The sequence below is a fragment of the Embiotoca jacksoni genome, unplaced genomic scaffold, assembly GCF_022577435.1.
Source record: "Embiotoca jacksoni isolate LCO1_2020_lvr unplaced genomic scaffold, fEmbJac1.0.p SCAF_48, whole genome shotgun sequence".
Lineage (NCBI taxonomy): Eukaryota > Metazoa > Chordata > Actinopteri > Embiotocidae > Embiotoca > Embiotoca jacksoni.
In genome coordinates this window covers 335,910-351,719 of record NW_027185401.1, presented here as the reverse complement: position 1 = coordinate 351,719, position 15,810 = coordinate 335,910, and the positions used below count along the sequence as shown (strand labels likewise).

Sequence of the window (15,810 nt, the reverse complement as noted above, 5' to 3'; positions counted from 1 at the left end):
CGTCACTTCCGGGTTTAGCATTTTTTTTCCCCGGTCATCTCACGTGAGGTTTGTTTTGCTAAAATCAAGTTTCGTTGTCTTACTCGGTGCCAAAATGACCTTCAGCAGAGCTTTTGTTGAATGCGTCTATTGCGGAGAAAATTAGGGGATTTTTTTTTTTTTCCAAAATAGCAAGTTCCCACAAACTGGTCGAAATTAGTCTAATTCACATCAGTTATTGTGATCGTAAGATCGCGATATCTCAGAGGGACAAAATAACTATCAACAACAAGCAGCAGAGGACAGTCGAGAACTGCTTAAAATAGACCTGAGGATCATTAAACATAATTCTTAATGCAGTGAAGCTAAATTATAGTGAATCATAGCGAATGTGCTCGAATCCAAGTTTTAAATACGCAGATTCAAAGACACGAAATAGAACCAGACTTTATACATCTAGTTAACCTATACACAATTTGGACCAGGTTAGAAAAAAGATGAAAAAAAACTGGATCTCTGAAGACCTCTTTAGCAAATTCTGACAATGAACCTCTAAATCTATTATTCACTTTATTCAGAAAGTGAATAAAATAATGTGATAACTGGGTTTTTTTAAGGTCTGACTGAACTATAAGTTCCTACGTTGGAGGCAGCTGCTGCTCCGCTACACTAACATCATGTAAGGCAGAGGAATAAATCCACTTTAAGTACACGACGGGGTTAACCAGTAATATTTGCCGATAAGCCGACGTGCACCAGCCGCCGCAACGGCGGCCGAGGAAACCGCTTCGTGTCTGAAGGGCGCGTGAAGAGATTTAGCCGCCGTGAACAGAGTCTCTCTGGTCTTTATGAATTTAGAGTCGAGCCTCTCCGTCGTAACGGCACCCGAATGAATCGGTAGAAAGTGCTCGAATCCTTTTAACGAAGTCCCACAAAGACCGTTAACAGAGTAAAAGTCTGTGCTCCTTTTTTTTTAATGTGTTTTTTTAATATATGTATATATTAGCAGTCATTTTTAATCAAAAGTTGTGACATATGCATGATAAAAAATTTTTTTTTAAAAAACGGGTAGAGTTGGAAGCTCCGTTATCTCAAATCAAATATTCTGGCTTTTTTTTTTCTCCCAAAGTTTCTTTTACAGTTTTCATCACCGAGTTGGAGCCAGCTGTTGTGAATTTTAGTTATCACTTTGTTACACGAGATAAAATCGAGTTTTGATTTGCTGCCTTTTGAAAACCTCGTATATCCAATTCTGAAGACTTTCAGCAAAAGGAAAATGTTAGACAAGAAAGGAAGAAAGGAAGTAGACTGGAAAAAAAGTGACACCATGAAGGAAGTGAAGATGGGAGAAAAGAAAGAGCAAAGGAAAGGAAAACTGAAAGATATGAGCAATAAGAGAGGAGAAAAATACATGAAAGATGAATGGATGATGGAATAAAAAAGAAAGGGAACCAAGATGAAAAGAATACGAAAGAAAAATGAAAGGATGGAAAAGAAAAGGCAAGCAGGAAACGAGGTGCCAAAAAACTAATTACAAACTGTTTATATCGATGAATAGTGGAAGTGTCAGTTTCATAAAATTATTTTTAGCTTGCAAATTCCCTCCGTGTGGGGATTTGATGTGAAATACAAAACATTCGCTGCAAAGTGATTATTGTATAATGCGCATTTGTTGCAACAGGCGTTAGTATAAATGCTGTAAGAAGAGGGATATTATTAGTGACCATATTTGGACGAGCTGGGGGAGGAGCCAGCGGTGGATCTGACTCTGGAACCTGACTGCACCACAGGCCTGTCAATCAAACAGACACGCCCCCAAAAACAGGTCTTCTTGAATCTTCTTTTCTAATGAATGAGGGATTATTTTCAGATGGACCTCCAGAAAACTAATAAGAAGGAGTGACTTTAGCTAACAACACCGAGATAACTGATGGACACATTTTATTCACTTTGGATTTGATGAGAGAAGTTGAATGGGAGTCTATGGAGCCGGAGGCTTTTTGGAGACGACCTCTAGTGGCACTCGCTGGTATTGCAGCTTAAGGCACTTCCGCATCGGGCCTCATCTTTCAGACCCATAAAACTACGTCCGCTTTTATATATCGTGTCTTACAAATGTAAAATATTTTACATATATTTATGTAACGTATCTTAAGTAAGTTCCATGACATATGTAAAATTTAATAAAATTACTTATTTGAATCCAAACCATTAAACCATGATCTTTTCTATAAAAACGAATTACGTGGTTTTCGGTGCCTTAGCTACATGCATGTAATTTTCACGCCTAAGCGAGGCGAAGCGTGACACTGACACGCTATCCACTAGTGGACGAGATCTCGGGCTGCGTGACGGAAAAAGCAGAGATTGAAAGGATAAAAAAAAAAAGTTGGATTTGAAGTAACAGACAGTAAATTATTTATCTGCTTCCCACCTCTGTTGATGTTGCCGTGGTGTTAATGCACATTTGTTACACACACACACACACACACACACACACACACACACAAACAACCATCAGCCCGGAGGATTAACATGAAGAGGCAGAAACTTTATCGCGGGAGCATCGACGTCCAAGCGTGCAGTTGTGTGTGTGTGTGTGTGTGTGTGTGTGTGTGTGTGTGTGTGTGTGTGTGTGTGTGTGTGTGAGTGAGTGTGTGTGTGTGTGTCTGTGTGTCTGTGTGTGTGTGAGTGTGTGTGTGTGTGTGTGTGTGTGTGTCTGAACACACTGATTTTGTGCGGAGCGAGCTCGCTGCTGATGATGAGGCGATACGAGCGCTCACCAGACTGTGAAATGTCTGCCACCAGAGAGACAAAAAAACATGGTGAGATCTTGTGTGTGTGTGTGTGTGTGTGTGTGTGTGTGTGTGTGTGTGTGTGTGTGTGTGTGTGTGTGTGTGTGTGTGTGATGTGCAGTGCTGCATCTAAAATCTCAGCCTCTCCTTTATCTTCCATTCCTGTCGTGTCTTCCCCCTTTGATGTGGGCCAACAACGAAAAAGACAAACTTGTTTTTGTTTCCTCCTGTCGAGTCGTCCCCCCCTCCCTCCCCCCCACACACTCCCGGGAGAACAGAGAGAATTCATGATGTACAGAATCCCCCCCCCGCCACCCGTAAACTCAACCCCTCAGCAGGCTGCACTGCAGATGACCCCCCTCAGAAACAGGCAGCAGAGGTCACTTCTCTTCATAATAATAATTAAACAAATAAAAAAGGTTTCAAACAAGCTTTGATGCTCTTGTAAACAGCACGGACGATGTTATTTACCAACTAATCACATTATCCGTTAGTGATGCTCAGGATTTCTGTGCAGCGTGCGGACGGAACTTTTTTCATTTCTCTGTGATGTTTCTTCTTTTCATGTCTGTCTTTGATTATCTGTGTGTGCAGTTTGGAGTGTTTTTTTTTTTTTTTTCTGTAAATCCTCTTTAAAAACACCTGACATGATGCTGCTTTTCACGGTGTGTCTTTCGTCGGTAGATTATAGTAACGTCATCCCGGCTCACGATTATCAGTGCCGGTCTCATTAATTCCTGCTCCTGCTGCTCCTCTTTATAGATATCAGGGAATGAAGATACTGAGGGTTTATATTTTCTATTATACATCCTAGTTTTTTCTTCCTTCTGTTGGAAGTTTCTTCCTGTTAAAAGAAAGTTTTTCCTTCCTTCTGTTGGAGGTTTTGTCCTGTTAAGAGAGTTTTTCCCTGATCCCTCGTGGGAATCGTTGAATTGTTGGGTTTCTCTGTATGATGCTGTAAAGTGCTGCTTTAAGGACTTTAATGTGTTAAGGGCCATGAAATAATCTGTGTTGTGATTTGGTGCTATATAGATCAAATTTAATTGAAGTGTATCAGCAACCTGTAACCTTGATCCAGTTTGAACTTCTTCAAGTGGAGCTCGTCCAATCACATGACAGCGTTGTATGACACGTTATACCGTTATAAAAGCATATTTTTGTTGATCTAGGCAGAGTTGACGGGTCGTTATGGTTTGTTTCAGTTATCATCGCTGAAGATAAGCGTTGCCAGCCGATTGGCCGTCTCCACCGAACACCGTGATGAAGCATGTCAGCAGTTGCTAGGCAGATTTTAGGCAGCTTATGTGCACTCTCCTGGCATCACTTACGAGGTTTACATTTAAAAAAAATAAAGAGTTTATACCCTTCGAAGACACAAATGGCAGATTTGTGGTTTTCTAAACTGCAGTATATATACCTGTTGTTTGTTTGAAGTTCTCCTAACAGTCTATTTTCCTCCCGGCATCCCAAAGCGCTCCTTTTTTTTTTTCTCTTCTTCAATTCATTAGTTCTGGAAAAAAAATAAAAAAGTAATTTAGCAGTGGAAAAACAACAAGGAATTCATGCTGGATTGCTCATGCATAATATCCGCGTCTGCCAGTCTGAATTAAGGGAAAAAAAGGGAAGGAAATTGATTCTATTGTTGCTGTGAGTTACAGCATTAATGAGCAGAGCTGGCAGCGAAAATGAAACTGATCAGAGAGATTTGATCATATTTAATGACTTTATAGGAACGGGGAGATATTTAAAGCAGCAGTTATTTAGAGAAACACCTTCTGTAACCTGGATATTTTTAAAACTGCCTCTTTTTCAAAGGCTTTAAAGGGATGTTGCTTAAAGTTGTGTGAGCACTGAAATAAAAAGGAAATAGTGTACATCAGTGTAGATATTTTGAATTCAAGTATCTACTTATGTGCTGAGGTGCGTTTGGTTGGTTGTACGTTATGAAATCTGTGATCCACTCGCGAGGGGAAACATATGAAAGTTCAAAAGCTGAGTGACACGACATCGTTGTAACTTCTTGCACATGAGGACTCATGATGTCATGTTTTCTTTCATGTTTTTTATAGGGTTACAAAAAATAAGTTGCCTGACAGTCGACCCCGTATTTGAGAAATACCATCTTAGACTCGTTATCGGTTCAAACCGGAGACCTCATGCTGGAACTGTTAACCTCGTCTGCCTGAGTTATCGGGTGCGATTAATCCTTTTGAATCTGCTTGCAGGTAAACTTTGGTCCAGAAGTGTGAAGGTGGCGTACAACCTGCTGCACAAACTGGGAACCAAACAAGAACCGCTGGTCAAGCCTGGAGACCGGGTGAGTGAGAAGAAATTAAATGAAATGTAATAATAAAATTATTATTTGGAGCCGACCTCTAGTGGCACTCGCTGGTATTGCGGTTTGTGACACTCCCACAGCTACGTCCACTTTTATACACAATCTGGCGCTCACTATGTTGCGCAACAGGAAAAGTCTTATTTTGGTTTCTATTATTAATTTGGGTATTTTGAGTTAGCTGACTGTTTAACATGAGTCCGAAACAGCTGAACTCACAAACATCAGAACCTCATCCTGTGTTTTCTTTTGGTTTCCTTTGGTATTTAAAACTCACGCTGGGATTTAAGAAAAAAAATAAAAATAAACGTGACATCACCTCTCTGCATTTTTTGATCCTTCTCAACCCGCCACACGGCCATTGACTCAATACCTAAAACATGAAGACGCGTACGGTCCTTCCTTCCTTCTCTTGTCGTTCCAATCATCACATCCCACTCGTGGGCCGCTCCACACGCCTCCACACACGAAGGGACGGTCGCACCGGAGCGGAAACGGATTCGGTAATAGTCCCACATGTTCCTGCTGCCACGCGACGCCTCCGCCCTCTTTCATCTTTATTTTAAGCTCGATTTCCCGCTCGGCTGGAGACTTTTAAGTCGCGGAGCCGCGACGGTGTGCGTTTTAATTACGTTTTTTTTAGTTTTTTTTCTCTTCTTGCTCAGTGTTCATGACAAACTGGTGTTTTTCTCCAGTTTATTTATTTATTTATTTTTCTGCAGCTTTATCAGCTGCACACAGACATATCACAGTGTTGTTGTGTTTTTAAAAAAAAAAATTATTTCAGCAGAGCAGCGGGTCTCGCATGACGATGAGACAAATTAGTTTTAATGAGAGTGTTTAGAAAGCCGAACAGATTTAATTACACCCAGAAACGATAAAGGAGATGTCGTGTTATGAAAATACAAGTTTGTGATTCACAACGAGGAACGAGGCCGGCGGAGAATCAAATGAAGTCTGTCCATTTTGGGTCGAAGAAAACAGGTGTTCTGTTTGCGTTTCATCTTTTATTTATTTTTTATAACAAAGCCGTGTGTTTTTATTGGTTTCAATTAAAACCGTAACGGGAGTCAGTCTAGAGTTATGAAATATAAAAACATCCCCCGGAGCTGCACATGATTGCTGACAACAAACATGAAATGTCATGTAAAATTAAAAAGCCTGAGGACGCTTTGATATACTCACTGTAGTTTATTAAGTATGAATATATTTATGCACACTCTGTGGTCACTTTATTAGGTACACCTGTAACAATTCAACACACCTCTTCTGCCATAAAATCTCCATTTATTATGTTTTTAATTTTCAGATTTTGTCAGAATTGTGCAGGAGATATTTATATTTAGGTATTTCTAACATTTTATTTCCTATTTTCTTACATGAAGCGGGCAGAATATTGGAAAATTGTAAATAATGTAGTCCGGTACACCATCATGAACTAATCTTAATATTGAAACATTAATAGCTGAATTAATACTTATGTGCAAGAGTCAAAAAACTAAAAGGAAACACTAGAGAATATTGAATTGCACCAGGCTGCACAGGTGTACCTAATAAAGTGGCCTCTGTGTATTTCAGTTATTTTAGATATGAAAATTATGTTTTAAAATGAAAATTGGAATTTAAAAATAAAGTTTGCAATCTAAATGTTCTGTATTTGATCAATTTCAGTAACTAAGACAGGCTTCTGCATTCATCAGTTGTAATTTCTAACTAATTTGAAGCGCCACACGTGAATCGTAGTAAAAATATTAATAATAATAATAATAACAATGATACAGACAATAAACTGTATTTATACAGTGACTTTCATACTTAAAATGCAGCTTAATGTGCTTTACAGAAGGAAGAAACAATAACATGAAGCAGTTCGTAAGATAGGATTGCAATAAAAACAAACTTGGGAGAAAAAATACAACTTTTATAAAAGTCAAACAAAGAAGTGTCGAAGAAAAATAATGTAGTAACAGAAAAATGAGTAATTCTGGGTTGTTTCTTCAAACTGTTCACAAAAGTTGCTCCTCCAGTGTTCAGAAAGCTGCTTCACTCTATTTTTTTATAGTTATTTTTTTTTTTTGCTGATGTACAGTTTATGTGCACATAGGTATATTAAAATAAATGTCGATTTAATTCCACACGTTGAATTATATAATTAACATTGTCATTATCGTTTTATTAATTAGGTTTGGTCTGAAACCGTTTGGTCCGAGAAGACTGAAGGGAACAAACTCGGACAGAAAACAGGGTTCGAAGGGAAGGTGAAGCAGAAAATAAGAGAAAGTGGAAGAAGTCTAAAGATAAAGCGTCGGGTCAGACAGGGGGAGATGTTGACCAGATGCCCCCTCCCTCCCTCTCACCCCACCGAAATGATTCGTCTTTATTCCTTCTCTGATAAAAACCCGACTCGACTGCTCGTCTGAACCTTCTGTCTCTCTGGCGGCAGCTCCTATCAGTCATCATCGCTCAGCATCACAGAAACATGCTCGGAGCGCGTCGGCTCGTTCTGTCGTAAAAACAAAAACTAGAGAAAAAAAAAAAGATGCTGCTGTACGATGATTCAAAGTTTTTTATTTTGGGCTGCTGTTGGTTTCAAATCAGAGATATAATTGAATTCTGTTTGCATTAACCAATCAGGACTTTTTTTGTGGATTATTTCCATCTCTCTCTCTCTCTCTTTCTCTCTCTGTGTCCTGCAGGTGGCGCTGGTCTTCCCCAACAATGACCCCGCCGCCTTCATGACGGCTTTTTACGGCTGCCTGCTGGCGGAGGTCGTCCCCGTGCCGATCGAGGTCCCGCTGACCAGGAAGGTGAGAGTCCGCAACCATAACTTCATTTAGATGTAAATTACTGATGAAAAAAAAAACAACCAAAAAACATTTTATGTCCGTATAATTACAAATTTAAATGGAAGCTGTTAATAAGATGTAATTTCTAAGAGGTTAAATGTGTCAAAAAGTTCAGATGGTGACATAACGTGGAGGTTAAACTGCACATTCATTATGAGAGAGGTTTTTGGATTTAATCAAAAAGAAAAGGACAAAACGCATGTCGATATACCGCAGTTCAGTGAAAGTAAAAGAACAGGATGCATCCAAATGGAAAACTGTCCAATAAGAAGAAATTTAAGTGTTAAAAAAGTAGAATACTAAAGATGTTTAGCAGCCAAACTGGTCTGTAACACAGTTAGGCCGCGTAAAGGAGCAGAAAAATATAGATTCTGGGTTGATATGTTTAATAAAACATTTAATAGGAACGTTTTTGCGGGAGAAAAAGTGATTGGCTGTTGTAAGATCATGAAAATGTACTTAATAAACTTCGGACTTGTGTGTTAAACCAGCTTTATTTTTACATTACCGTCCAAGGATTCATGCTGCCTTTTTATGCTTTTTGAAGCCGCCCCCTGGTGGCGCCCGGTGGCATTGCAGCTTAAAGCTCTTCGACGACGAGGGCGACGGTCTGTAGACGGACGTATAAATAAAACCGTGTCACCCAGCGTAGCTACTCGGACGGTGTTACCACGGCAACCCATGCAGATAGGCTGGCGCCGTCACACCAAATCTGATTCGTTCGCTTCCCAACGACAGCGATCTGTTCTGTCTGAACAAAAGACCGGTAAAGGAAAGACTTATCAGTCATTCTGTTGAGGAGAAATAATGACAATTACGAGCACATTTATAATTAAATCCTGCGAGAAACCGCGACGGAGGACTTTTTCAGTTTGTTTTTGTTTTGGGTTTTCAACTTTTTTTTTTGGTTCTTCCCCGTCAAACAGCATATTAGCGAGTTGAAAAGAGGACACGCAGCAGAGTCAGTGCAGCTAATTCACCTCCGGGGGAGATTTTATTAAAAACCATGAGTCATCCGAGGGCGCGCGGTGACGCAACACAGGACACCGAGCTTCGCCGAGGTGTAATCTGAGCCAAATGTCTCTGAAGAAACATCTTCTGCTGCTGGAGGTTTGTTTGAGTCATAGTTTATAACCGGCAGTAATCACGCTCCGGGAGGAGTCGGGAGGAGTCAGGAGGAGTCGGGAGGAGTCGGGAGGGCCGATATGTCTTCCAGCTTTATGAAAACCAAAAACTCTGTTAAATGTTTTTGAATAATTCATTTAAGAAAAGCTACAAAACACAATAAATAGCAAAAACACACATGCATAACTGAATAACATATAGGTAAGTGCAGGAATAAACAAATTAATTCAGGCAAAACAAAAGGGAGTTTTTATAAATATTTTAGTGCATAAAAAAACAAAAGTAGAATTTTTTTTTAAGTTTGTGGATGAATGATAATAATAATGATGCAATTGGATCTTTTTTTTTTTTCATTTTCACTGCAGGAATCACATAAAAGCTTGTTGTGATCTGATTCAGACTGATGAGTGTTTAATCGGGTTTTTCACACTTTCTTTTTTATGTCTACGTGCTTTTACCGTTTTGTACGACAAAGATTTATTTTTATTTTTTTTGCTTTTCGACAACAAAGCTCTCCTTCAGGATCAAAACGACTCGATCGGTCGTCTTGCGATAAAACATCTTCCTCCTTTATGTATTGCGTGCACGTGTAACCATGGAAACCCTTTGTAATCGGGTCCATTTCCAGACATTTCCATTCCTGCGTGATTGCGTTCGTGTGGTTTTCTCGTTCATTTTCAGAGGAGTTTCGCGTAATAGAAATTGCCAACTTCCCTCTTAACCGCTGCATGTACAGAACAGAGAACCAGGGAGCCGCGTATTCATCGATTAAACATCCAATCCAGCTGACTCATCTCGTCTGATCTGTGTGCGTCTCTCTGCAGGACGCCGGCAGTCAGCAGATCGGGTTTCTGCTGGGCAGCTGTGGAGTGACGGTGGCTCTGACCAGCGACGCCTGCCATAAAGGATTACCCAAGAGTCCCACCGGGGAGATCCCACAGTTCAAAGGTCAGACACACACACACACACAGAGCATCTTTCATTACATGTGTGTTCGTAGCAGCGTGGACTGAACACAAAATCTACTCCGTGGGATTTTTCAGCATGTTTAACAGGAAAGATAAATGGATGAACTTCATGTTACGTCTTATTGAGAAATAACAGCATAATTCATTAGAAAATAAGATTCGAATAGACCTGGTTTTTGGGGCGGGCGTGTCTGTTTGATTGACAGGCCTGCGGTGCAGTCAGGTTACAGCTATCGGTGGGCGGGACGTAGTATCGTCAGGTTTCCAGTCAGATCCAGATCCACCGCTGGAAAAAAATGTATTGACTTAATTTTTTGGAGCCATCCTACTAGTGGCGCTCGGTGGTATTGCATCCGCATCGGCTTTATTTTTCAGACCTGGAAGCTACGTCCACTTTTATATTCAGTCTGACTCCAACCTTAATCTGAAATCTTAAACCTTCAAACCCGATCTGACAACGTCCTCACAGAGACACACAGAAACGGGTCCTCACAAAGATCGCTAAACACGACACACACACACGCAGTTCAGAGTTCGGAGTTTGCTGCTCTTGTTTTTCGCGGCCCCTTTTTATATATTATTTTTTTTCAACGTCGGACGAAGGGACAGCCTGATGGCAGCTGACAGCTGGGTTTGAGCAGCAGATGATAGAGAGACGTAGACAGAGACAGAGAGAGAGAGAGAGAGGAAGGAGACGAGCGATGGATGGAAGAAACATTAGCAGCGAACAGAAAGAGAAAATCTCCCCGTGATTAATAACCACTGTTTGCTTTGCAGTAATGGATGTATAAATAGTAACATGATGCCGGCAGATGTATTGCTCCTGACTCAACATGGACTCAGCAGTGTGTGTGTGTGTGTGTGTGTGTGTGTGTGTGTGTGTGTGTGTGTGTGTGTGTGTGTGTGTGTGTGTCATTAAAGTGGAGTGCTCCTCGTATTGATCAGCAGGCTTTAAGCTCATCTCGTCCTCATGGCTCATTGTCTCTTCCGTCTCGCTCCCCCGGCAGCATCAATTCAGACATTAACAGCCTCTTCAATGATACAAGGATTTTACATCAACTCGTTTTCAGCCATGCAAACCCTCCTAATAATAATAATAATAATAATAATAGTAAATGATCATTATAGCAGGACAGCAGTTACAAATATAACATTTATTTGTGAGTGCTATTCATTTTCGATTCAGTCGCTTCCGGGAAAATCAGACACCCTTAATCAAACCTCCAAACCACAGACTGGATAAGAAAATGTAGACGTAGACGTGAAGCTAATGTTGAAGAGCCTTTAGGTGTAATACCACTAACGGTCACTAGGCTGGCTCCAATAAAAAAACAAAAACAAATCTGTCTCCAATCGTTGGATAAATTCCCTCCTTGTGTTCTGGTGAAAATAATCCCGTCATTATTTAGACATGAGTCCTTAAAGAGAGCGATGTTTGTCTTACCCATAATCCCCTAACACATAAAAACACCGGAGGCATTAGTGGACGTTTGTTTTGTGTCCCTGCGCGTGCCAGGCTGGCCCAAGGTGCTGTGGTTCGTCGCCGAGTCCAAACACCTCTCCAAACCGCCCCGAGACTGGTTCCCACACATCAAGGACGCCAACCAGGACACCGCGTACATCGAGGTGAAGCACACTGAAAACACAGAAAGTCTCCCGGGCACCGAAAACATTTTCTACCCGGGTATTTTTTATTTTTTTATTTTGGTTCTCATGAAATCAATGGTGCCGCGTGTCTTTTGTAGCGGAATCACGTGCCGGTCAATGCGATCTGATTGATTTGAATTTACCTAACGGCTCTTTAATCGCCCCCGACAGCGAGGTGAAATGTCTCCTTGATTGTTTCCGCGGATTGAAAACGTCTGAAAGGAAAATGATGAAAGAAGAGAGACGATTGAAAAATGACCTTCTGCAGGGTTTTTTTTATTTATTTTTTTTAAGCCCAGACAGTCGAGACGGATGAAATTACCGCGGGCACTCTTTATTTTTCAAACTTGTCGCTCAGAAAAAACAAAGAAGCTATTTTTCAGGAACATTTCAATGAAAAGATAATGTTTCGGGGTGATTCATAACTTAATGTCTGTTTTTCAACAAAAAAAAAAAAGTTGCCAGGCTTCTTCAGCCTGAAGACGTCATGGATTGCCTTCGACTCCACTCAGACATCATTTCAGTTTCAGACAAAAATATCAATTAATCTGTATTTTCAAACCCTCGAAGATGTCTCAAGATGACTTTTTGTTTTGTATATATATATATATATATATATATATATATATATAATATTCCACTTGTCTCCATCCGTCCAGTACAAGACGTGTAAAGACGGCAGCGTCCTCGGAGTGACGGTGATGAGGATAGCCACGCTCACTCACTGCCAGGCGCTCACACAGTCCTGCTCGTACACAGAAGGTAACACGCGCATTTACACTCAGTTTCAAGTTTTCATTTAACATTTACAAAGCTGACAAAAGTGAAAAAAAAAACCAAAACTGATGTGTTTCAGTTGATCTCCGTTTCTGTTTGTCGTCCAATCAGCTGAGACCATCGTGAATGTATTAGACTTCAAGAAGGATGTGGGACTGTGGCACGCCATCCTGACGGTAAGAGAAACACACATTTAACTCAGTCCAAATATTAAATGAAAGCACAGCACGGCAAAATCTCAAAGTTCTTCTTTTTTATTGTTGACTTCTGAGCAGGAAATAGAGAATATAGAGTTAAATATTAAAATAAGCAGCGGTGGAAGAAGTAGTCTGTTTCTCAAGTAAACCTCAAGTAAAACCAGGTAAAAGAACAATCTGGAAAATGTACTGAAAGTAAAAGTACAAAAAAATGTCATTAACCGGCTGATTATATTTAATTAGATGAATTGATTGATTGTCCAAATTGATGATTTCACAGTGCTTGTTTTATCCAACCAACTTTAAATTTGTTAAAATATATATAATTAAACACACTTGAGATGCTGGAAGTATTTGTTATTTTTGAATGAAAAAAGATTTAATCCAAACTCTTTGTTGGGTTCTTAGTAAAGTAAGTCGTATAGCAAAGTGGTTCGTCCCCAAAAATGCCGGAAGGAAATAACTCAGCTCGGGTACGATATTGAATGAGGCCCTAAAATGGAGTCCAGGTGCTGAAACTGAACCAGGTCTTTATATCCTGACCAAACTCCATCTGTAGTTGGTCCGGATGTGGCTGAATTTTCCAGTTTTATACACCGAACCTGGCAACCATCACCGGGCCGGAGCCAGAACACTATAATAAAAAAAAACACCAACTGTCTACTTTATGTTTCCTGCCTCTTAAATCCGTTTTTAAAAATCCCGTTTTTCCCTGAATCATCCTGCTCTTTCTGTCTCTGTGAATTGATTTTCCCTCAGAGCGTGATGAACATGATGCATGTCATCAGTATTCCCTACGCCCTCATGAAGGTCAACCCCCTGTCCTGGATCCAAAAAGTCTGCCAGTACAAAGGTAACCGAAGCGGCCTCCGATCCGTTGTCTGGATGAAATAACTCATTTCGGCCGTCAGCTCATCGGACCGTCGCCTTGATTTTTCCTGCAGCTCCGTGTTTTTTTTTTACTTTGTGACCGAGCTTCACACATTTCAAAAGGGCGGTTTTACAACATCAATCGAAAGTTTGACTATTATTTTAATAGCGTCAAATTTAATTCCGCGGGCTCCATTATTTATTTTTTTTTTTACCTCCGCTTTTATTAAATTTCATGACATTGTACAGACATCTGAAAAGAAAAATGGGAAGTAGCTGAACAGAAATCAAAAGAGTGTACGCTCACTTTTGATTTGTTTGACCCGGAGTCAGCTCGGCTAATCGTTTACAGGAAAATGTAACGTACATAAAATCCCGTGCGATTGGGGTTTTTTTTGTGTTTTTGTTTTACTTCGTAGCTAAGGTGGCCTGCGTGAAGTCGCGGGACATGCACTGGGCTCTGGTGGCCCACCGGGAGCAGCGCGACGTCAACCTGAGCTCCCTGCGCATGCTGGTGGTCGCCGACGGCTCCAACCCCTGTAAGAAAACGCCAAACGTGCGAAAGCATCGCCGTGACGAGCTACTTTTAAACCTTCGCTTTTGCTACGATGCCGGTAACCGAACTGTTTTTAACGTGTCTCTCAGGGTCGATCTCGTCCTGCGACGCCTTCCTCAACGTCTTCCAGACGAAAGGTTTGAAGCCGGAGGTGATCTGCCCGTGCGCCAGCTCCCCCGAGGCGCTGACTGTCGCCATACGCAGGTACGCCACCACACCAGTGACACGTTTGTTGTCTGTGTGGGTCTTTTTATAGTATTTTTTTTTACTTTTTTTATATTCAAAGAAATTCGACATGAAACTTCTGGGAGTTAACGTCGTGATTACTGACTTTGCTTTCTGTTTAACACATCACGAGAGACATGAACGGACTCGGTTCACTGCTCGAAGACAAACTTCAATTTTATTGGAAAGTCAGTAATCACTACGTCAACTTCCAGAAGTTTCATGTCGAATTTTTAAAAAAAAAATTTACAAAATAATCATCACAAAGAGTCACATCCACCAATTTTAAACACTTATGACTTATTTTATGGCCAATCCAGCACCTTGAGTCTTCAATGATTTTATTAAACAGATGTACCTAGTCCCCTTCACAAGAAGCTTTTGGTGGTGTCGAAATTTTTTGAATTTTGTACAAAATAATCATCACGAAGATTCACATCCTCCAAATTTAGACATTTATCACTTATTTCATGGCTGTACCTCCCATCAATACCTTTCTTCGTTAATGAATTTGACTAAACGCAGATGTATTTCGTCCCTTCAATAAATACGAAGCTTTTAGCGGCTTTGGCTAGCTTCCATTTTACCCCCATTTTTTTTAACCCATTTAAGTTCCTGACTTTAGAGTTTTGTGGCTTCAGAAAACACTAAACTCACATTTCCACCTCTTTCATCATCCTCTTTGTAGTTGCAACATCTGAACTCCACATTACGCTCAAACCAGCTGCCGTTCACAAGCTGGCTGCAGTTTATTTCTTCATTACAACACTGTAAAAGCTGCTTGTGTGTGTGTGTGTGTGTGCTAATAAATAGCACTTTGCCTCATCGGGTGTGGCAGTAATGAACTCACTTTATTTTTAAACCCACTCACACATGTGTTTGTTCTTCTATTTGTGAGCTCCCTCATTGACATTCAGCAGATCCAAGCCTCTAATCCGGACTTCAAGCTGAATTTAATTACCTTCAAATGGTCCGGTAACAACCGGGAGGGGGGTTGGGGTTTGGGGGAGGGGGGAGGGGGGGGTACTTACCGTCACTCTCCCAAACTAACCTCCCTTTTTTTTTTTAAATATCCTGGCTTTAAAAAATATTCAGACTTTATAAAGTTAAATTTTCTTTAAATGTTCTCACTTTCCAGTAATGTCTTTAATTAAAAGGTGAAATCTGCAATTATGAAGAATTCCCTTCGGTTCTGAAAAAGACCAAAAAAAGATCAACTTAACGCTCCAAAATGCATCAACACCTCCGCCTCTGATTGGCTGCTTGCTCGTCCCGTCTGCAGGCCGGCGGAGGAAGGCAGCACCCCTCCGGGTCGCGGCGTGCTGTCCATGCAGGGTCTGAGTCACGGCGTGATCCGGGTCGACTCGGAGGAGAAGCTGTCGGTACTCACGCTGCAGGACGTCGGTTCCGTCATGCCCGGAGGTGAGACCAGATGAAGTCGCGTTTTTATTTTTATTTTTTTTAAGTTGTGGCGTATATTATATTTACAT

At 40.7% G+C, this 15,810-nt stretch overlaps 1 protein-coding gene across 6 annotated transcripts in view; it reads left to right on the top strand.

The window, feature by feature from the left end:
• The window catches only part of LOC138210814 (disco-interacting protein 2 homolog C), a 133,236-nt gene that overhangs the window by 95,094 nt on the left and 22,332 nt on the right, over positions 1 to 15,810 (top strand). For all 6 annotated transcript variants that reach the window (XM_069170143.1, XM_069170141.1, XM_069170142.1 and 3 more), the window contains 10 exons: positions 5,000 to 5,091; positions 7,806 to 7,916; positions 9,905 to 10,028; positions 11,565 to 11,674; positions 12,355 to 12,457; positions 12,584 to 12,648; positions 13,429 to 13,522; positions 13,959 to 14,078; positions 14,185 to 14,299; positions 15,603 to 15,742. In XM_069170143.1, the coding sequence (XP_069026244.1) occupies positions 5,000 to 5,091; positions 7,806 to 7,916; positions 9,905 to 10,028; positions 11,565 to 11,674; positions 12,355 to 12,457; positions 12,584 to 12,648; positions 13,429 to 13,522; positions 13,959 to 14,078; positions 14,185 to 14,299; positions 15,603 to 15,742 (1,074 nt within the window). The remainder of the gene's footprint in view (positions 1 to 4,999; positions 5,092 to 7,805; positions 7,917 to 9,904; positions 10,029 to 11,564; positions 11,675 to 12,354; positions 12,458 to 12,583; positions 12,649 to 13,428; positions 13,523 to 13,958; positions 14,079 to 14,184; positions 14,300 to 15,602; positions 15,743 to 15,810) is intronic.